Raw genomic sequence first — 24,271 nt, 5'->3', positions numbered from 1 at the left:
CTCTGGTTGTCATTGCCCTAACGCAATCGAAATTCTCAGTTCATACAATAGTATTACAATTAGTGTTTTTGGATCCCAGTAACATTTGTGTGCTGATACAGTGGGGGAGAGGTTGTGTGACCTCAGGATTTTTCCATATCAGAAGTGCTGGTATTTATTAGGGTTTTTTATGGTTGCAGACAGTACTCCTTCCTATCCTTTTCTATAAAGATAGTTTGGACCTCACCTTTGCTGAATCTGTCTTTTTTAGCGTTGTATTGTGTTTTTATATATCACCGTAGCCTTTACATGTGGGGGGCTATCTATCTATCTTTGGGGACTGCTCCGTGGCAGATTACCTTTCTTATATCTCTATCTGTGAGAATATTTAGTTCTCCGGCTGTGTTGAGACGACTAGGTCATCGTAGGTTTGTCCCAAGGCTACTTCTAGTTCTGTGTCAGGATTAGGTCTGCAATCCGTTAAGGTTTCAGCCACTCTGTTACCATTTGGGATTCCGCATTTTTTGATCCTCCTCGGTCCCTGAATCATAACAGAACACCATTCCTGCTGTAAAGCACGGAGGTGGATCACTGATGATGTGGTCATGTGTGAGCTACAAAGGCACAAGAAACTTGGTCAAAGTTGAAGGAAAGATGAATGCAGCACATTATCAGCGAATACTGGAGGCAAATTTGCAGTAATCCGCCCGGAAGCTGCGCGTGGCACGTACTTGGATTTTCCAACATGACAACAATCCAAAACATAAGGTCAAGTCATCCTGTCATTGGCTACAGCAGAACAAAGTAAAGGTTCTGGAGTAGCCATCTCAGTCTCCAAACCTCAATATCATTGAGACACTCTGGGAAGAATTCAAGCGTACAGTTCATGCAAGAAAGCCCAGAAATTTACAGGAACTGGAGGCTTTTTGCTAAGAATGGGCAGCTTTACCATCTGAGAAAATATCGAGCCTCATCCACAAAAGACTTCAAGTTGTCATTGATGTTAGAGGGGGCAATACACGGTATTAAGAACTGGGGTATGTGAACTTTTGATCAGGGTCATTTGAATGTTATTGGTTGTCATTATAATTTAAACAGAGAAAACACAGTAGTCTGAAAATAAATGGCTTCACCCAACCACTAACCATGAGTGGAAGAAAAGATTTTGTGCTATCGTTCATATTCTCTGAAAAAAGGCCAAGAAAGCAAAAAATCTGCCGTGGTATGTAAACTTTTGAGCACAACTGTATACAGCAACAACGCGACCGCCAGCTAGGGTGGCCTGCTATGTATGCTGTACCTGCAGTGCACACTTTCATGGTAGTAAGGGGCCACTTTCAGCAAAATAAAAAAACAATTCTAGCCTGTGTCAGCGCACATGAGCGATTATTTTCTCAGCCCTAATCGTACCGAGAAAACAATTGCAGCATGCTGCGATTGTAAGCTGAGTCTCTTTCTCTCGCACCCATTCAAGTGAATGGGGCGAGAGAAAAATCGCACTGCACTCGCGGTACTCCAGTGTACCGCGCGTGCAGAGCGAGAATCACAATAGCCGGCTATGGAGGAGAGAGGGAGATAAATCCTTCCCTCCCCTCCTCCATGCCGGCCCGCCCCTCTGCAGTGCTGGTCCGCCCCTCCGCATCGCCGGCCCGCTCCCCGCAGCTGAGGTCCGCTCGCAGGGTCGGACTTCAGACGCAGGCACACTCGCATGACACTTGGCTCCTGCTGTGCTGCCAGCGCGAGCCGAGTCTCATGCAAGAATCGCAGTAGTGCCCCGTGTGGCCCCAGCCTTCTTGTTAAGTTATTGCCTTGAAGGGTCCTAGGTGTTGATGGGGGCGCAATGGGAATCTCGCATTATTTGTTTTCCTCCATTTCTGTGCTGTTGTCACATTGTAGTAAGACATTCTGTAATAAATGTGGCCATTACTGCAGGGAATTACAGTAGATATCTACTTTCCTATCCTCTGGGTTTTATAGCCTGCATATGTTCAGCATTCTCCGAGTGAACATAGCGGAGCTGAGCCCTCTATAATACATACTTGTATATTATAGAACACCTTGTAATAGGGTCCCGCAGATGTGCAGATTAATAAACCTCATTGTAAACGCCACTGACTGTAAGGACTGACAGTAAGATAATGGAGTTTTTATTAGGGGAATGAGATTCCCGTGTTTCTTACTTGATATGTGCTTTGACATATTTCCAATCCAGATTGTACTGATTTCTTTTTCTTATTTTATACAGGATCCTGGAGTTTGAATGTCCAAATGTAAATGGAAACAAAGGACCTGGATGTGAAGTTGAACTATGGGACTGTGGCGGCGATCATAAGTAAAAAATGTCTTTTGCTACTGCTTTCCGATTGGGTCACTGAATTATGTAGAAAGTGTTAAGGCCCCGTTACACGCAACGACGTATCTAACGATATATCGCCGGGGTCACGGATTCCGTGACGCACATCCGGCATCATTAGCGACGTCGTTGCATGTGACACCAACGAGCGGCCGTTAACAATAGAAAATACTCACCAAATCGTCCATCGTTGACATGTCGTTCATTTTAAAAAAAATCGTTGATTGTTGAGGACGCAGGTTGTTCGTCGTTCTCAAGGCAGCACACATCGCTACGTGTGACACCTCGGGAACGACGAACAACACCTTACCTGCGGCCGCCGGCAATAAGGAATGAAGGAGGTGGACGGGATGTTACGGCCGCTCATCTCCGCCCCTCCGCTTCTATTGGGCGGCCGCTTAGTGACGCCGCACGAACCACCCCCTTAGACAGGAGGCGGATCGCCGCCCACAGCGACGTCGCTAGTCAGGTAAGTCTGTGTGACGGCTCCTAACAATATTGTGCGCCACGGGCAGCGATTTGCCCGTGACGCACAGACGACGGGGGCGGGTATGCTCGCTAGCGATATCGCTGTGTGTAAAGCCCCCTTTAGGGCTGTTTCACACATCTGGCATTTCGCCGGATTGCCGGATCCGTCACACTCCAGTACAGTGTAATACAGTACAATGGCATCTCGGCAACCTCCGGTCACATGACAGCATGCTTGCTGCCGGTGCTTGCCGCGATGCCATTGTACAGTATTACACTGTACTGGAGTGTGATGGATTCGGCAATCCGGCGAAATGCCGGATGTGTGAAACAGCCCTAAATTAGATGCAGCATTCTGCAGGGAGAAAAGTCCAGCGAAGATAATATATTTCAATAAACTTAACACTGGGTCCGGACATCGTTTCTTAGGTCAGCACATGACCGGTGCTGTGTATGAAGAAGGCTCACATCGGCTGTGGCAGAAGGGGGCTGGCTTAGCTATTGAAATATACATTTCACCAGTCCTCTTCACACACATAAATGTGGTTGTGTGTGAAATGCTGTCCTGTGTCGGTCACAACCTAGAAAATGACCAGTCAAGACTGCACCACAGCTTGTAACTGATGATCAGGACACCTTTCATACATACAGCTGCATCTCAATAAATTAGAATATCATCAAAAAGTTAATTAATTTAAGTAATGCAATACAAAAAGGGAAACACATATATTATATAGAGTCATTACACACAGAGTGATCTATTTCAAGTGTTTATTTCTGTTACTGTTGATGATTATGGCTTACAGCCAATGAAAACCCTAAAGTCATTATCTCATAAAATTATAATATTATATAAGAGCAACTGAAAAAATGATTTTAAACTCAGAAATGTTGGCGCCTACTGAAAAGTCTGTAGAAAAAACACCAAACAACTGAGCTGTAACAAAAAAAACAGTAAACATGCAACTTTCCAAGTATGTAAATGGCAGCCTCTAGACAAGAAAAAAACAAAGAGAAAAATTGTATGAAAAATACACTGAATAATAATGAATAAAATGCAAGTGCTTAATAACAGGGTACTTAGTATATACATTTTTGCAAAAAGGTAAAAACCATCCCACCTCGTCAAGGTGTACCCATCTGGGACGGTCCCTAACCAACTAAAGTTAAAACCAGCTCAGTTTTTTGGTGTTTTTTGTCTATCTTGCTTTATTGCAAGTTGGGGGCACAGCCCTCCTTATACTGAGGCTGAACACCCAATTGCTTCCCACTTTGCTGTGTATTTGATCTGGGACCCAGCTGACCACTTGTTACCATTCACATTGGAGTTTTGACAGACACAAGTCAGGTATATATAATGGTATTAACATTAGTTGGTTAGGGACCGTCCCAGATGGGTACACCTTGACGAGATGGGATGGCTTTTACCTTTTTGTAAAAATGTATATACTTAGTACCCTGTTATTAAGCACTTGCATTTTATTCATTATTATTCAGGGTATTTTTCATACAATTTTTCTCTTTTGTTTTTTTCTTGAAAAGTCTGTACAGTTAATGCCTCAATACTTAGTCATGCTCCTTTTTTGCATGAATTGCTGCATCAATGCGGCGTGGCATGGAGGGGATCAGCCTGTGGCACTGCTGAGGTGTTATGGAAGCCCAGGTTGCTTTGATAGCAGCCTTCAGCTCATCTGAATTGTTGGGTCTGGTGTCTCTCATCTTCCTTTTGACAATATCCCATAGATTCTCTATGGGGTTAAGGTCAGGTGAGTTTGCTGGCCAATCAAGCACAGTGATAGTGTGGTTATTAAACCAGGTATTGGTACTTTTGTCAGTGTGGACAGGTGCCAAGTCCTGCTGGAAAATGAAATTTCCATCTCCAAGAAGCTTGTCGGCAGAGGGAAGCATGAAGTGCTCTAAAATTTCCTGGTAGACAGCTGTGCTGACTTTGGTCTAGATAAAACACAGTGGACCTACACCAGCAGATGACATGGCTCCCCAAACCATCACTGATTGTGAAAACTTCACACTAGACCTCAAGCAGCTTGGATTGTGGCCTCTACACTCTTCCTCCAGACTCTGGGACCGCGATTTCCAAATGAAATGCAACATTTACTTTCATCTGAACACAACACCTTGGACCACTGAGCAACAGTCCTGTTCTTTTTCTCCTTGGCCCAGGTAAGACACTTGTGGTGTTGTCTATTGGTCATGAGTGGCTTTACACAAGGAATGTGATACTTGTAGCCCATGTCCTGGATACGTCTGTGTGTGGTGGCTCTTGAAGCACTGACTCCAGCAGCAGTCCACTCCTTGTGAATCTCCCCCAAATTATTGAATGGCCTCTTTTTTAACAATCCTATCAAGGCTGTGGTTATCCCGGGTTGCTTGTACACCTTTTTCTACCACACTTTTCCTTCCACTCAACTTTCCATTAATATGCTTGGATACAGCACTCTGTGAACAGCCAGCTTCTTTAGCAATGACCTTTTGTGGCTTACCTTTATGGCTTACATTTAGTCAATGACTGCCTTTTGGACATCTGTCAAGCTTGCAGTCTTCCCCATGATTGTGTAGCCTACTGAACCCGACTAAGGGACCATTTTAAAAGCTTAAGAAGCCTTTGCAGGTGTTTTGTGTTAATGTAATTTTCTGAGATAATGACTTTTGGGTTTTCAATGGCTGTAAGCCATAATCATCAACATTAACAGAAATAAACACTTGAAATAGATCACTCTGTTTGTAATGACTCTATATAATATATAGAAATAGATCACTCTGTGTGTAATGACTCTATATAATGTGTTTCGCTTTTTATATTGAATTTCTGAAATAAATTAATATTTTGATAATAGTTTAATTTATTGAGAAGCACCTGTAAATGATTTTAGTAAGTTGCATAACACAAAAGAAATGTCTTCAGGTTATACTGCTGCCAGCACATTATCTCCCTGCTAGTTAGGATCTTAATGATCTGTTCTGTGCCCCCCTTCATCCTGTATACCTCGAAATTATTTTGTTTTATTCACTGTTTTTTGCATGGTACTTGGCACATAGCGGTGCAATGGATGCTCACGGACCAACCTGAGTGCCTGCTGTGTGCTCCCTAACCCAGCCTCATCAGTCAATGGCAGAGGGACCGGGTTCGGTTACAGAGATCATTATAGGTAGCAGCTTAAAGGGAACTTGTGATCAGGTTTTCCATTGTTAAGTTAAACTCCGTAAACCACTTTTTAGCTGGCTAAGCCTTTTAACACAATCTTAGAGCGTGGGGTTTTTTTTTTGCACCGATAGAGTGGGGATTTACATCTAATTCCCTTGCCCCATGTCTTATACTTACCTTCCAGTGTCTTCATTTATTTCCAGCTCTAGTCAATCTCTGGCGATTTGCAGCTTTAGTGCTTGTTGGAGCAAGCCAGAGGTCACAAATCAATTCAGGTCTATGAGATCCTTATTCTGGCTCTCATAGAGATGCATTGAGCGCTTGTGATGTAATTTCTCTCTTCCGGCCAGTCAGAAGTTGCGAGCACAAGATGGCACCACCTGAAGGTGAGTATATAACAGAGGGCGGAGGACTTACATTTAAACCCCACTCCAGCGCTGAAAGAAAACCGCTGGAGTGGTGCTTTGAAGAAGGTCAAGAAGTTTCACAGCATTTCTAAAATATCTGACTCTATCGCACATATGTCAAACTCTGGCCCGTGTGCCAAATTTGTCTCCCGGTCTGATTTTATTTGGCCTGTACGGAGGGCCGTGTGGGGCCCATTCTTCTGTACGGAGGGCCGTGTGGGGACCATTGTTCTGTACGGAGGGCCGTGTGGGGACCATTGTTCTGTACGGAGGGCCGTGTGGGGACCATTGTTCTGTACGGAGAGCCGTGTGGGGACCATTGTTCTGTACGGAGGGCCGTGTGGGGCCCATTGTTCTGTACGGAGGGCCGTGTGGGGACCATTGTTCTGTACGGAGGGCCGTGTGGGGACCATTGTTCTGTACGGATGGCCGTGTGGGGACCATTGTTCTGTACGGAGGGCCGTGTGGGGACCATTGTTCTGTACGGAGGGCCGTTTGGGGCCCACTGTTCTGTACGGAGGGCCGTGTGGGGCCCACTGTTCTGTACGGAGGGCCGTGTGGGGCCCATTGTTTTGTACGGAGGGCTGTGTGGGTCCTGGACTAGGTTGGTCCACGACTTTGTCCAAGTTTTTAATTTTGTCCCTCTGTGTATTTGAGTTTGTCATCTCTGCTCTACTGTATAATAATAAGAAGCAATAGTAACTTCCCTGTGACGAAACTTCTTCAAGCTTTGAACTACATGCCCCTTTGGAAGAAAAATTACTGGAGTTGCAGGGGTTGCATGGTATCGTGGCCCAAATAAACTCTCAGGAAGGTCTCATTTTGAATTTTTTCTTTTAAATGTAACTGTAACATTGTGATCAACGCTAAGAAACTTTACACATTAAGACGAGTGGTGTCCTGCATCCCCTGATGTGGTCAGTCTATGCCTTAAAGTGTGCCAAGGTCGTGCACTAAAGGTGGCTTTACACGCTACGACATCGCTAAAGCGATGTTGTTGGGGTCACGGAATTTGTGACGCACATCCAGCCGCTTTAGCGATGTCGTTGCGTGTGACACCTACAGTCATATGAAAAAGTTTGGGCACCCCTATTAATGTTAACCTTTTTTCTTTATAACAATTTGGGTTTTTGCAACAGCTATTTCAGTTTCATATATCTAATAACTGATGGACTGAGTAATATTTCTGGATTGAAATGAGGTTTTTTCTACTAACAGAAAATGTGCAATCCGCATTTAAACAAAATTTGACTGATGCAAAAGTATGGGCACCTCAACATAAGTGACATTAATATTTTGTAGATCCTCCTTTTGCAAAAATAACAGCTTCTAGTCGCTTCCTGTAGCTTTTAATGAGTTCCTGGATCCTGGATGAAGGTATATTTGACCATTCCTGTTTACAAAACAATTCCAGTTCAGTTAAGTTTGATGGTCGCCGAGCATGGACAGCACGCTTCAAATCATCCCACAGAGTTTCAATGATATTCAGGTCTGGGGACTGAGATGGCCATTCCAGAACATTGTAATTGTTCCTCTGCATGAATGCCTGAGTAGATTTGGAGCGGTGTTTTGGATCATTGTCTTGCTGAAATATCCATCCCCTGCGTAACTTCAACTTCGTCACTGATTCTTGCACATTATTGTCAAGGATCTGCTGATACTGAGTTGAATCCATGCGACCCTCAACTTTAACAAGATTCCCGGTGCCGGCATTGGCCACACAGCCCCAAAGCATGATGGAACCTCCACCAAATTTTACTGTGGGTAGCAAGTGCTTTTCTTGGAATGCCGTGTTTTTTTGCCTCCATGCATAACGCCTTTTTGTATGACCAAACAACTCAATCTTTGTTTCATCAGTCCACAGGACCTTCTTCCAAAATGTAACTGGCTTGTCCAAATGTGCTTTTGCATACCTCAGGCGACTCTGTTTGTGGCGTGCTTGCAGAAACGGCTTCTTTCGCATCACTCTCCCATACAGCTTCTCCTTGTGTAACGTGCGCTGTATTGTTGACCGATGCACATTGACACCATCTGCAGCAAGATGAAGCTGCAGGTCTTTGGAGGTGGTCTGTGGATTGTCCTTGACTGTTCTCACCATTATTCTTCTCTGCCTTTCTGATATTTTTCTTGCCCTGCCACTTCTGGGTTTAACAAGAACTGTACCTGTGTTCTTCCATTTCCTTACTATGTTCCTCACAGTGGAAACTGACAGTTTAAATCTCTGAGACAACTTTTTGTATCCTTCCCCTGAACAACTATGTTGAATAATATTTGTTTTCAGATCATTTGAGAGTTGTTTTGAGGAGCCCATGATGCCACTCTTCATAAGAGATTCAAATAGGAGAACAACTTGCAAGTGGCCACCTTAAATACCTTTTCTCATGATTGGATACACCTGCCTATGAAGTTCAAAGCTCAATGAGGTTACAAAACCAATTTAGTGCTTTAGTAAATCAGTAAAAAGTAGTTAGGAGTGTTCAAATCAAGAAATTGATAAGGGTGCCCATACTTTTGCACCGGTCAAATTTTGTTTAAATGCAGATTGCACATTTTCTGTTAGTACAATAAACCTCATTTCAATCCATAAATATTACTCAGTCCATCAGTTATTAGATATATGAAACTGAAATAGCTGTTGCAAAAACCCAAATTGTTATAAAGAAAAAAGGTTAACATTAATAGGGGTGCCCAAACTTTTTCATATGACTGTATTAGCAATTTTGAATCATTGCAAAAACTTTCAAAATTGCTAATCGGTGACATTCTCCCTTCTTCCCAAATATCGTTGCTGCTTCAGTAACGATGTTGGTCCTCGTTTCTCGGCAGCACACATCGCTCCGTGTGACACCGCAGGAACGAGGAACCTCTCGTTACCTGCGTCCCGCCAGCAATGGGGAAGGAAGGAGGTGGGCGGGATGTTACGGCCGCTCCCCTTCGCTTTGATTGGGCGGCCGCTTAGTGACGTCGCTGTGACGCTGAACGAACCACCCCCTTAGAAAGGAGGCAGTTCGCCGGTCACAGCGACGTCGCAGAACAGGTATGTGCATGTGACGCTGCCGTAGCGATAATGTTTGCTACGGCAGCGATCACCACATATCGGCCGTACGATTGGGGCGGGTGCTATCGCGCTGGACATCGCTAGCATCGGCTAGCGATGTCACAGCGTGTAAAGCGGGCTTTAGTCGCCACTCCTCTTACATAGTTTCTTAGAACGCTGGTTGTTGCTTAGTTGGAAACTCAAAACTTTTCTCTGACTTAGTCCTAGTTGTGTTTTTAGTGGAAAATTTTCTATACGTTCATAATAGTATAAACTAATCATCCAGATGTTGGCTGTAAAGAGCGAAAAAATATGATTCTTGTTATAATTTTTATATGTTTAAGCCTTTTTTTTCCAGTCACAGCAGGCTATCGGTTTGGTATTTTTAGAGTTGACTTCTATAGACAAAACTCACTTTATTTTACAAGCATAAAACAAAATATGTTTCCTACTTAACTTTTCTAAAAATAAAAAAATTGCAGGAAAAATCATAGATAAAAAAAGGGCTCTGTTAAATTTTTCTACTGTGTATTAGTGGTGAATTTCTGATCTGCACGTCTAATTGACAAGTTACGCTTCATGTAATATGACCTAAGACAGTAATATGTGATATACCAACCTAGTGACTACTGACTAGCATTGTATAGAGCAGGAATTGTGCTGCCCCATCTGAAAGCAGCATGATGTAGGGGCAGAGACACTTATTCTAGTCGTGTCACTTACTGGACTCCTTGCTATAGTTTTGATTAAAGGTAGGGTGTCGCGTTTTTTTTATTAATAAGTGATTACGAAATCAAGTATTTTTAATACAAAATTAAATTCACTGTTTATTTAGTTTTTATTTAATTCTAGTTTTACTGAAGCACTGGGGGCAAATTTTGGATTTGCTGTGAGTAACGACAGTTACTCACCTCCTTTATGGCAGCGCTCAGGGTGTAGAAGACCGTCGTCGGACTGCGACCCTATACGTAATACAGGAGAGCTCCTTGGCTGTCCAGATCACAGCAGAGGAAGGAGATCAGCGCCATCTTTGAGGAGCACACAGCATATGCTGTGTGCTCCACCTTTCCCCCCCCTTTCACTCACCGGGATGTGTGAGTATTGGTGCTGGGCCACCACCCCCCCATCTGCTGCTGCTCCCCCCCGCTGCCGCTACCGTCTCCAATGAAACCCGCTCTACCCCGCCCTGCTCTCCCTCCCTGATGCCACCGTTACCCTCCTGGCCGCTGCTGCAGATGACACAGACCTCTGATCGATGAGCTTTGTGTAACCTCATCCACACCACTGATTGGCAGATTTCTGTATTCACTGTGCATAGGCAGAAAGCTAGCAATCAGTGGTGAGGGCGGGGTTATATAGAGCTTCTGGTTTTGTTGGACTACATGGCAGCAGGTTTCCTAGTCTCCAGTGGTAAAACTGTGATTTTATAAAAACTATACTAAGCAGCCCATACCGCTGGAATCAGGATCTCTGTCTCTACATTATGCTCCTCTCAAATTAGGTGGCAAGAATGGAGGTCATATGTGCTCTGATACCATTATTTGGAGCCCCAAAACTTTTGATTAGGCCCCCTTCACACGTCTGGGATTCCAATATGTATGACGTCTGTTTTCATACATACCGGAGACACGGACATATGCAGACCCATTAAAATCAATGGGTCTGCACACATCCCTGTTGTCTCACAGATGTGTGTCCATTTGGAGTACATGCGTGTCCTTCACATGGCGACATGTCCATTTTTCTCCAGCACCAGTGATTTCACACGGACCGCAGACTGATGTGAACCATGCGACATCAGTGTGACACGTACCGAAGAAGAGACATGTCTTTGAAATAAAATTAATTTCTATACTCGCTTGTCTCCAGTACTGCTATCACTTGCTTCCGGGCCCGTTCATTATGCTCATGCATGTTCTCGCAGGCCAGGAAGCAGCAGCAGCGCTTGGGACAGGTGAGTATAGAATTTCCTGCTGTCAAGCACAGCACGCGGTGAACACGCACACTATACGCATCTACACCACGGACCATGGAAAACGTGCGTTTTTATTACAGACGTGTGAAGGGGGCCTTATAGAGATGCTTGTCTGTCTGGTGGCGGCTTGTGCCAAGTGGAAGGTTTGTAGCCAGGAGCTTGATTCGGTGCTAAAAAAAAAAAAAAAAAAAAAAAAAAGCATGATGTGGCTATCTTTTGAGATTCCATATTTTGGCAACATGTGGGTTTCCTAACCCAGCCATGGCATTATAGGGAGTAGCGGAGCTTGGGCTGTCTTCATGCACGTGTGCTGGCATTTTTTTTTTTTGGGGGGGTTTTTTGGACACCGCAGATTCAGCAACTCACATAAACTTCAACGGAGAGAGAAACGTGCGTTCTTCTCTTCATTTCTGGACTGTGGATGGAAAGAAGGGACCTCCAGACAGGATTGAGTCCTAAAGTTGGATGATACATTTATGGCATATACTGCCTCGGCCATAATGCTAAGACAGGAATACATTTTACATTTATTTGGGGTGGGTTCAATCTGACAGTATGATCCTCAGACCGAAAAATGATGTGCACTTCTTCTATAGAGAATCTGTTCTCTGTTTTATGCTTATTTCAAATGGGCAGAAAATATTTGAAATGCGACAACGATAAAAGTAGAACTGATTATATCTAGTACTAGCTGTTGTACCTGGCGTTGCCCGGGATAGTATTTGTCAGTGTCTCTTCCAGTCTCTGTTTGTCGCTGTCTGTCTATCTCTCTGTCTGTCTCTTTCGTTGTCTGTCTGTTTATATCTCTCTGTCTGTCTCTGTATCAGTGTCTGTCTGTCTCTCTCTAGCTCTGTGTCTGTCTCTATTTCTGTCTCTTTTCCAGTCTGTCTCTGTCTGTCTCTTTCACAGTCTCTCTGTCTGTCTCTTTCCTTGTCTGTCACTATCCAAGTCTCTCTCTTTCCCCATCTGTCTTTCTGTCTCTTCCTCATCTGTCTCTTTCCCTGCCTGTCTCTTTCCCCGTCTGTCTCTCTTTCCCTGCCTGTCTGTCTCTTTCCCCGCCTGTCTGTCTCTTTCCCCGCCTGTCTGTCTCTTTCCCCGCCTGTCTCTGTCTCCCCACCGACATCATATTACCTCACACATAAGCTTCTTATACTAACAATGTCCTTTGTTCCTATAGCAACCAATCACAGCTCCTATTAAAGACCTGTAGCTCCCATCTCCATTGACTTTAATGAAGGCAAGTTTTTTGGAGAGTAACTGTAAAGCGCAGGGTTAAATTTTCCCGTCAAAACATAGTCTATGACGTTCTCTGGGTCACATGAGGCATCTGTGCAACATTTCGTGATTGTAAATGCGACGGTGCAGATTCCTTTAGCGGACATACATACATACACACATACATAAACTCAGCTTTATATATTAGATTGAAAACCCTTCTTCCAGGTTTATAACATTGAGAAGCCACAGCAACCACAGCCAGACCATGAATTACATGGCACATAGTCATCAGAATGGGCACCATGGTATACTCCAATTACCACTAATGAGAGTGAGGGGTTCCCTGAGCTGATCCCTATGGAATGGAAAGCTGTGATTGCCCCAGCAGCCTTGGTCTGAGAATAGGGTGGTCTCTTTGGGATAACTGCTTTCATTATGTTGTAAAGTGAAAACTGGTAGTAAAATGTTCATCACATTTATTTAAAAGGTGTAAGGATTCTTTTGAACCCCAAAAATGTTTGCTGTTTCGGCAATTATCACAACATGCTTCCACTTTTCAGTAAATTCTTTACTCTCAATTAGGGATTCAGGAGGGATTGCCCTTTATGATTTTGTCTCTTCTGTTGGCAGGTTTGAAAGCTGCTGGCCCGCTTTAATGAAAGATTCCCACGGGGTCATTATAGTATTTAATTCAGATATTCCAAGTCACCTGAAAGAGATTGAAATATGGCACAATAACTTTATCCAGCAGCAACGATTACAAGACAAGCAGAGCCTCCTGATATCACATCTCAAGCCCGGATCAGGGAATCAAGAAGAAAAACCCGAGCTGTGTAAGTGTCCTGAGAAAACTCTAGCTGTGTATATTAGATTGGGGAGCTGTGATATCAGCATGTCTCCACTATGGGGCAAATTCATCCCCTCCATGCACTACATGATGGCCATTATATTCTATATATATAAACCTAAAAATTTGATCACTACTCAAAAAAGAGCCAATGTGATCACACAAAACCTATTGTAGTTCACAGTGAACCATACAACCTACAAAGAACTACAACGCTTTTATATAGAAGATATTTTTATTAGAAAATATAAATAAAGCAAGATAAAAAGCCCAGCAATGCAATGACATGAAGCTTCACTCTGAAGTCTCATGGTGGCCGGCAATAACAAATGTATAGCTCCCAGTCAGATAAAGTGTAAACAAGGTACCCTCTGAAAAATTACTTTCAGGATTTTATTTCAAAAATTATCCCACTGGAAAAAATGGTACAATATCATTAGCCGAACATACAATAGTAAAAAATATCTCAGAGGCTGGACCCAATGTCTGTACACCCTGTACAGCAGATGGATGGCAAAAAAACTCAGGACAGCATGTATATAATAAGAGTGACAGATGTAACACTGCACTGACTGTAAAAATGCATGGACACAGCCATGTGATGACAGGTGTCAGGAATCAAAACCATTAATAGATAGGTAATGCCATAACCAAAAAAGGGGATGGAACAATTGTAAAAAATAGGAGTCCCGACACACCGCAGCACACAGAATAGAAAGTCACATGCAAGTGTACAAAAACATCTAGAGTAATCATATACTGTATCTCACCATAGGACACATTATATTCTATGCAAAACACAAACAAAAGTATACAGCAGCACTCTGTAAGCGCTAAGATATATGCAGACCTAGAATATATGAAATTTAAACTGCATTATTGATATATGAAATATACTTAGAAAAATGAGGGTACCCCATCAACCACAACAGAGTGAATCTTCTTTGATGGGACCCTAACTTGTTTCATGATTCTCATGGACTTAAGCCTGCTTTACACCTTGCAATTACGCATACAATATCGTATGCGATCGTACCCGCCCCCATCGTATGTGCGGCACGTTCAATTTGTTCACCGTGTCGCACAAACGATTATTTGCCGTCACACGTACTTACCCGTCCATACGACCTCGATGTGGGCGGCGAACGTCCACTTCCTGGAGTGGGAGGGACGTTCAGCGTCACAGCAACGTCACCCGGCAGCCAGCCAATAGAAGCGGAGGGGCAGAGATGAGCGGGACGTAAACATCCCGCCCACCTCCTTCCTTCCACATTGCCGGTGGGAGCCGCGGGACGCAGGTAAGATCTGTTCATCGTTCCGGGGTGTCACACACTGCGATGTGTGCTGCCTCGGGAACATTGAACAACCCGACGTACAATTTTTAGCTTTTGAACGACGTGTATGCGATGAACGGTTTTTTGTTCCATCGCAATTGCACGTCGGTTTTACACGCTACAATATTATTTCCGATGCCGGATGTGCGTTACTTACGATGTGACCCCGCCGACACATCGTAAGATTTATTGTAGCGTGTAAAGCCCGCTTTTAAGTCTAAAAATGTATGGGCAGATAGGATCCAGTACTAATTAAAAACACACCTTGAGACTGCTGGGAGGGGAGCACAGACATGAGGCAGTGACTACTCCAATGATATACCGTATTTTTCGGACTATAAGACGCACCTGACCATAAGACGCACCCTGGTTTTAGAGGAGGAAAATAGGAAAATAAAATTTTAACCAAAAAATATGGTCATGACACACTGTTATGGGGCGAGGATCTGCCTCTGACACTGTTATGGGGGTAATGTCCCCAAATTCTCTACTAAGGTACCCCATTCTGATAAGGATCCTCCTGCCTTGTATATGATCCTGCTCATATACCCCCCATCCTGCTAATATACCCCCCATCCATCCTGCTTATGATATGCCCCCATCCATCCTGCTCATGATATGCCCCCATCCATCCTGCTCATGAAATACCCCCATCCATCCTGCTCATGAAATGCCCCCATCCATCCTGCTCATGAAATGCCCCCATCCATCCTGCTCATGAAATGCCCCCATCCTGGTAAATGGCGTGTATCCTGTGGCACAGGAAAAAAAAATAAATGTTTATACTTACCCTTTCTCACTCCCTGAAGCACCGATCTCTGTCTCAGCTGCAGCGCCGCTGTGTGGAGCCGTCACCGGTGTCTGCAGCATCGCGTCTTCCTGTCTGTGCCCGGCGGTGAGCTGATCGATTCTGGTGGATACTAGCGGCGCGCACAGCGATGACGTCATCGCGGTGCGCGCCGCTAGTGTCCAGATCAGCTGACCGCCGGCACAGACAGGAAGACGCGATGCTGCAGGGGGGCGGCTCCACACACGGTGACGGGTGAGTACACTGATTCACTGCACCCCGCGCTGATAATGATGCACGGGGGGCAGTGAATACAGCCGCACGGCCGGCTGCTAATTATGCACGCACCACCCACCCACCCCCCCGCCCATCACCCCGCCCACCTGTCAGCGCCGATTTCGCTGAGAGATGATGGGCGGGAGGATGGGCGTGCATATGTAATGAGCGGGCCCACGTGGTCACGGCAGGCTGTTACAGCCTGCTCTTGCCGCCGATGACCCGCTGCACCGCGGCACCCTCATTCCCCGCAGCCTTATAGTCAGACCATAAGACGCACCCCCCACTTTCCCCCAACATTTGGGGGGAAAAAAGTGCGTCTTATGGTCCGAAAAATACGGTACTAGAAAAAACTGACTGGCATCTCCAAATAAATGTGAACAGATGTGAGCTGCTGTGACTACACAAAACACATCTTAGTGCCTACAGTTAGGTGAAGGGCAGAGTTACAGGCATGGCCAAAAGTGTTGGCACCCTTGAAATTGTTCCAAAATATGAAATATTTCTACCTTTTTTTTCAGGTTTTTTTTTTGTGTTCCAATACACATAAAGGAAATAAACGTGTATAAGAAAACATGTGTAATGGCAATAATTTTCTGGAAGAAATACTGCATTTTTCGTTTTATAAGATGCACCAGATTATAAGACGCACCTCAAATTTAGAGATAAAGAAAAAAAATTGGGTCCGTCTTATACTCCGCTGTTGTCTTACCTGATGGGGGGCAGCAGCGGTGGTGGAGTGGAGTCACAGGAGGCAGAGGCTGTGCTGGTGGGGTCTGTGCTGGCAGCGGTGTGGTTTGTACTGGTAGCGGAAGCTGCTGTGGCAGCACAAGCTTTGTGGAGCAGGCCAGTGCTGTGGGTGTCCCAAATGTCAGTGGTCTGGGCTTCAAAGACTCCGAACACCATCATTTGAAGCCAGAGCATCTGAGACACCTGCCGCACAGCCACTGCAGCTTCTGCTGCCAGCACTGCCACCGCAGCCCACTCAGCCAGCCGGCCGCCAGCCCGCACAGAGAGGCAGCCAGCCGGCCGCCAGCCCGCACAGAGAGGCAGCTGACCGCAAGCACAGACAGCTCCCTGCGGCAATTCTCCACTTCCCGGTCAGCTATATTTGGACTTTTTGGGAGGAAAAATGCGTCTTATAATCTGAAAACTACTGTACTTCATTTTCCAGTACAATTCCATGGGTGCCAACACTTTCGGCCATGACTGTATATATTTTAAGCATAAACTTATAATGTATAAAATCCTCCACCAAAAGTGATTTCCTCCATTGATGCTTGGCGTACCTGGAGCACCGCAGGAGAAAAATGTGTTTGCAGCGTGTTTGCAGGGTTGTCGTCATCTGTGTCGGGGTCTTCTGGGTGTAGGGGTGCAGATTCTTCAAGGATTCTTTCCATTGTTTTATTATGTTTCAGAGCTCAATTGGGACATGAGGGAGGAGATTATTTGGTTCCCATGATGACTGTGGTTTGTTCATAGATTGCTGGGTACTGATAACACGGACATTTTTGTATGTGTGAGAAGTAGGGATTCTTGAGTTATTGATCGGGAAGGAAGGTGCATTACCGCTGCTTATAATTTCACTTAAGCGTCATTAACACGTAAGGGATTTTTCACGTTCTCAAACAATGATACAAGTACAAGTGTCATCTGAGCTTTGGAACCAGTTTTCATCTGCGTTTGATCAGTGTTTTAGTTAGGCTGGTTTCAGACGTCCGTGTTTCACATACGTGTGACATCCATTTTTAACACGGATACCACACGTACCCATGTTATTATCTGCTGTTACTCACACGTCCATGTTTTCACTCGGACCATGTGACCTCTCATGACTTTGCATGCACACACGCAGGCATGTCCATTTTTTCTCACACGGATTGCACACTGATGTGATCCATGTGACATCAGTGTGACACATACCGGAGAAAACACGGGCCTTTTTAATAAAAAAAAGTTTTTCTATATTTACCTGTATCCAGCGCTCCTGACCCCCGCTCATTATACTCACTGAATATTCAGTGCCCTGTGGAGCTGGAAGCAGGAGTATTGCTGAGACATCAGCGCAGGGGACCACATCGCTGGGTGAGTATACAGCAGTGTGTGTGTGCGTGCAGTGAGAACCTGGAAGCTGGAGTATCGTGGGGACAGCATCAGGGACTCATCACAATTCCCAATAAACTCTGATGACCCCCGCGGTACAGCTTCACAAGTTCATCAGAGTTCATTGGGAACTCCAATGACCTCCTAGATGTCACTGTGCTTGCAGAATACTCACCTGTTCCCGGCGGTGCTGTGCCCGGCGCTGTCCCCGCGATGCTCCGGCTTCCAGGTCCTGAGTGCGGTGAATAATCGATGAATATAATGAGCGGCGGTAAGGAGCTGGGGGGCACATGTGTGTAACCATGCGTGTGACTGGTACCTGATTAAACACGGACGTCTAAAACCGACCTTATTAGCATCAGTTTTTAATCGGTGATTTTTTTTTTCCACATTTAAGAAAAATGTAAATTACACAGCTTTTCGTATCCATTATAATGTTAATCACAGATAACACATGATTGTACACTGATGTCATTATTTTCATGGACTTGTAGACTTGTGTGACACTGATTAAAAAGTAACTTTTTTTTTTTTATTTTTTACGGAAACAGTGTTCATAAAAAACAATGGAAATGTGAATATTCCCATAGACTATAATGGGTATATGTTCAGTCAGGATAGAACTAGTATGTAATAAATGGATGTCTATTTGGGAATTTAATGGTGGGGCATCGGGATTCTTCCAATACTGCGCTCTCTTGTTACTGTCCTTTCTAACACTAGATGGCAGTATAACATTAGGAAGCTTAGGACGCTGCCTATAGGGCCGGGCTGCACAGCTATATATCAGGCTCTACACAACATGCGTGGTTTATACATGGTACTTTTAGTATTTATTATGTGAATAGTCTAAAAAATGGGGTTAAATAAAACAAATGCATAATATAGGATCATGACCTCTTGTTTTGCTAACATTGTTTAGTTCCTGAAGGAGTTTTTTCACCTTAAGGCTAAGTTCACACACTGCGTTTTTTTTTTGACGCTGCGTTTTTGTGCATTTTTGGCCGCTAAAAACACACAAAAAACGCAACCGTGGCAAAAACGCATGCGTTTTTACCGCAATTTGGTGCGTTTTTGGCTGCGTTTTGCTGCGTTTTTGATCTCTGCGTTTTTCTACGGTTTTCCAATGCATTGCATGGGGGGAAAACGCAGAAAAACGCAGGAAAGAATTGACATGTCCATTTTTTTTTTAAGCTCAAAAACGCATCTTAAAAAAAAAGTTGTGTGCGGACAGCAAAATTGAAAACTCATAGACTTTGCTGGGGAAGCAAAGTCATGCAGTTTTGAGGCCAAAAACGCACCCGAAAAACGCGTAAAAGCGCTGCGAAAAACGCACTGTGCGCGCATAGCCTAATTATTTGAAAGTGAAAAAGGGAAAGCCCCCGAAAGAACTAAATGTTAATTATTCCATTATCGCATATTATATGATCGCTTTTATTATAACTCATTTAATAGATTTTAGGGGTACTTTGCACGTTGTGATATCGCTACTGCGATATCATCGGGGTCAAATCGAAAGTGACGCACATCCGGCGCCAGTAACGACGTTGCAACGTGTAAAGCCTAGAAGAGAAGATGAACGAGCGTGAAACAGTCAAAAAATCGGTGATCTGTGTCACGTCGGTCATTTCCATAATGTCGCTGCAGCGACAGGTACGATGTTGTTCCTCGTTCCTGCGGCAGCACACATCGCTGTGTATGAAGCCGCAGGAGCGAGGAACATCTCCTTACAAGCGCCCCGGCTGCAATGAGGAAGGAAAGGGTGGGCTGGATGTTTACATCCCGCTCATCTCCGCCCCTCCGCTTCTATTGGCCGTCTGCCGTGTGACGTCACTGTGACTCCACAAGACCCGCCCCCTTAGGAAGGAGGCGGGTCGCCGGCCAGAGCGACGTCGCAGGGCATGTAAGTGTGTGTGAAGCTGCCGTAGCGATAATGTTCGCTATGGCAGCTATCACAAGATATCGTATCTGCGACGGGGGACTATCGCGCTCGGCATCGCTACAATCAGCTAGCGATGTCGCAGCGTGCAAAGTACCCCTAAAGCTCACAAGACACTGGCAGCCCCAGAATGGCCTCGAACAACCCGATCACTGCATTAATAAAGGGATAACTGTGGCCACCTTGGGGTAATAAGATCTTTATAGCAGATCCCAGGCTATGTTCACACAGTGCATTTTTGCTGCTATTTTCCATTGGATTTATACAAATAAATGGTAATAGAAAGCTGCATTTTAAAGTACCAGCAAAACCTATGACATTCCAGACATCTCATACACACACACAGACATTGGCTTTTGTTTTCTGGCCGAAATGGAAAACTGGACATGCAGCTTTCTTCAAAAATGCAGCAACCTATCAGCGTTTTTGCTGCTTTTTTCAGGAATTAAAGGCAATGAGTTTGCAAAAAAACCCGCAGCTGTGTTTATGGTGTGGATTTTTGCTGCTTTTTTGGTGAATGAAACTAAGTTTATTTAAACATGTCCTGTAGACAAATGACACACCAAAAACGTAGCTTGTTTTTACAGCCAAGAGAAAAAACCGCACTGTGTGAACATAGACTTAGGCTGTGTGCGCACGTCTGCATGTTGCATGCTTTTACTCTGTGTTTGGAACTGCAGCATAAATGCATGCGTCTTGCGTCCCCAGCACAATCTTTGAGGATTGTGCATGATACATGCGCACGTTGCTTTATTGAACGCAGCAATTTGGGTGCTAAAATTTTGACCTAAATCCATGCGTTCAAAAAAGCAGCATGTCAATTATTCCGTGCACTTTGGATGCAACTCCCACTCTGTCTATGGTGGGGGCAGCAGCCATAGCGCGGATTTATTCTGCTGAAACACTGCATCCATTACACAGTGTTTCTGCAGCGATTAGTAGCGCACATGTGCTGTCAAATCGCTGCAGAAAATTCCGCATGTACGTGCGCACAAGCCCTTACTGTGTTTTTGGTGCATTTTTCAGGTCACAAAGATGCACCAAAATGCATGCATTTCCTTCTCACAGCAAAGTCTGAGATTTCTATTTTGCTGTTCACGCTGTGCATCTTTTTTTTTGTTGCATCTTGGCTGCGTTTTTGAAGATGCAGCATGTCAATTCTTTTGGTGTTTTTCCAGCGTTTTTGAGCCCTTCCAGTCGATTTGACTTAAAAAAACGCATTGGGCAAAATGCAGTAAAAACGCATGCATTTTTTGATGCGCTTTTGCCTCGGGTGCGTTTTTTGGGGCCAAAAACAGTGCATTTTTTCTTAACCACAAAGATGCAACATGTGAACGTAGCCTTATAGTTTCAAAAAACAATAAAAATAAATAAGCTCTACACCTCCGACCATAGATACACTTTATTTTTGTACAAAGCATTATGTCCTGAATGTACAAAAAACAGGTCGTATGGAAAAGGATTCACCAGGTAAAAGTAAGGCCAAATGCACACACTGTCCTGAAATCAGCAGACTCTGTATGCATTACAATGGATGTAACCAAACCTAAAAGAACCCATAACATATGGGCCATTCTGTGGACTTTAAAATCTTCAGCTTTTTTCAAACCCACTTAAGTTTTTTATTTGTATGAAAACTAGATCTGATCACGCTGTTGTTACATCAAATGCGAGCCAATCAAACACTGCAAGTGGCTCGTACTGGGCTCAGCACCAAGCATACCAGTTTGTCGGACTGCACTGCCGCCGTGACACGTAGTCAGACAGTCCGGCACTGAGTTCACCTGAGGTGACTTCTGGCAGCTCCCACACTGCTCTCGGTGTGTACCGGACTGCACTGCCTTGTGTCACGCAGTCCGTCACCGAGTTCACCTAAGGTCACAGCTGGCGGCTCACACAGGGTACCATGAAAACCATCAAAAGTGAGCTCAGGTTACATTCCCGCACCAGGGCAATTGGGATGAGCTGGGTAAATCACCAGAATTAGCGCATCTAATGGATGTGCCAATTGTGCGGTGGCTGCTATTTTTAGACTGGGGAGGGCCTAATAACCATGGACCTTCTCAGCCTGAGAATACCAGTCCCCAGCTGTCTACTATATCTACGCTGGTTATCACAAATAGGCGGGGGACTGCATGTCATATAATGTATATAATTTTTTTTTTCCCAAATGCAGTAATGCCAGTAGCAAAGATGGCTACGGCATTACTGTGGTTGGTAGGCAATCCCTACATGTGTAGTGGCTAAAAATCAGGCTTTAAACCAGTGGAGAGGGGACTTGAAACTTACAGGGCAAATACCAAAATACTCAACAAGTAAAGAATATCCCGAATACCTTTTAATGTTTGCTGAATATGTTCACTCGTCACTACACACTTCCATTCACATGGGGGAAATGTGACTGCCATTCTTGTTATCAGTGGACCAATCAGTAGGACTCCTGCCAATTGTGCATTTATCACCTATCGGGTCGATAACTCCTTAAAGGAGCATGTCATGTTATTTTACACAGGAAAATACTGAGGTCACTACATAGCCCTCCCTCGCCCTTTTCTTACCATTGAATACATTTCAATCCTTACCATTGAATCCTTAGTAATTACAGGAAGGTTCTCATTTTGTTTGTTTTTCTTTGCAGCCCCAGCGTTAGCCAAATTAACATTGGTACATTCCAACCTAGAGGAAGATCCTGAGGACGTAAGGATGGAATTTGTGAAATATCTCCGAGGTGTCATCAGCTCATTGTCAGAGAGCAGAGACCAGGAAGAAATGTCTATTATCACATAGCATTACTTTATGACGCAAGAAGCTCACGTCCGTAACTGATGAGTTTCCTTATTCAGAGATAGACTTAAAGGCAGGATGTTCTAATAAGCATAGCAAAAAGATAGTCACCGTCATTACTAAGATAGGACATGCAATACTTGAAAATATAAAAATATTTTTATACATACATATATATATATATATATATATATATATATATATATATATATAGTTATATATATAGTTGTGTATATATATATATATATATATATATATATATAACTATATATATATCTATATATATAACATATAGTCACATCCTATTTATAGTCCCATCCTTTTACCCCAATAAAAAAAAAAATATATATTTTGTTGATGGACAGATACCATTGAAAGGGTTGTCCAACACTGAAATATTTTTTTGTTTTAAGGCATGCATGGTTTTAAAACAATAAATGGATGTGTACTCTCTTTCTAGGACCCCTGCGGATTCAGCACAGGCCACTCCAGAGATGTACGCCATCTCTAGAAGTGATGACTGCTTCTTTTAAAAGTTAACATAACTGCTGTTAAATTAAAGGGGTTGTCAACTACTGGGACTAACCCTTCTTAATCACCATGTTTTCCCCTGTTAAAATATCAACATGTATACTCTCCTTCGGTGCCAGAGTACCAAACATTAAGAGGAAGTGAGTGGGCAGCCGCAGCTCTGATTTCCTCTTGATGTTTGATTTGTCTCAAGGCAGGAAAGTGAAGCTGGCACTGATTGGGCATAGGGCTCATGTAACACAACGTCATGTGAGCCCCAGGAGAGCAAGTGTCAACACCGCTGGAATGATGCTGGCACTGGAGGTGAGTAGATGTGTGATTTTTAATGGCCAAACATGCTGATTGAGAAGGGGTTGTCCAAGTAGTGGACAACTCCTCAATCAAGTGTACAGCACATTATCAGAAAAACATTGGCTGACATCCGATGCTTCTCTGATGAAACACTCTTCTAGACAGCTGACCACTGCAGGCGATCCTGATGACTTTCAAATGGAGCAGACATCTCTTTTGGAGTGGCCCTTGCTGGAATGTGCATCTGTTTGTAAAAGAATAGATAAAATAAAGACAACTCTTAGACACTAATTTTATTTTCCATGGTCTGTGCTACATAACCAGATTCTCATAGCCATATTGCATTATCCTTATAATAACATAATGCCATTATGTACCCAGCCATATCATATATGTGTGGCATAGACCTTTTAACCTAGGAAAGAACTCTTCCAGTTATTGTAAAAAATAAAGAATAGATTTGTCTTGATGAGATTTTGTGTTATGTTTAGTGATGGGCAGACCCGGACTGTAAAAGTTCGGATCCGCGCGGTTAAAAACGTATCCGAGGGCCGGCCGTGGAATTCGAATCCGGCACTCGGCAAATTAAAAAAAAAAAAGAAAGAAAGAAAATAAGAAAGAAGCAAGCACTTCATACTTAAGGAGTCTCCGGCTCGGCTGTACACTGCTCTCACGGCCGCTCATTCTTCTTTCAGGGCCGCTCATTATTGCACATCCATATGCACAGCTTTCCCCACCCACCAGCTTTTTTGGCGTCTGTGATTGGTTGCAGTCAGACG

General features: G+C 44.0%; 1 protein-coding gene across 1 annotated transcript in view; it reads left to right on the top strand.

Moving 5' to 3' along the window:
• IFT22 (intraflagellar transport 22) overlaps positions 1 to 23,964 on the top strand; it is a 31,644-nt gene extending 7,680 nt beyond the window's left edge. The window contains exons 3-5 of the mRNA XM_075333238.1: positions 2,225 to 2,311; positions 13,231 to 13,433; positions 22,525 to 23,964. Of these exons, the coding sequence (XP_075189353.1) occupies positions 2,225 to 2,311; positions 13,231 to 13,433; positions 22,525 to 22,673 (439 nt within the window). The 3' untranslated portion in view covers positions 22,674 to 23,964. The remainder of the gene's footprint in view (positions 1 to 2,224; positions 2,312 to 13,230; positions 13,434 to 22,524) is intronic.
• The last annotated feature ends 307 nt before the right edge of the window (positions 23,965 to 24,271 follow it).

The sequence above is a fragment of the Anomaloglossus baeobatrachus genome, chromosome 2 (genome assembly GCF_048569485.1).
Source record: "Anomaloglossus baeobatrachus isolate aAnoBae1 chromosome 2, aAnoBae1.hap1, whole genome shotgun sequence".
NCBI lineage: Eukaryota > Metazoa > Chordata > Amphibia > Anura > Aromobatidae > Anomaloglossus > Anomaloglossus baeobatrachus.
The sequence above is the reverse complement of the archived record's forward strand: the minus strand, read 5'-3'. Positions and strand labels throughout refer to the sequence as shown.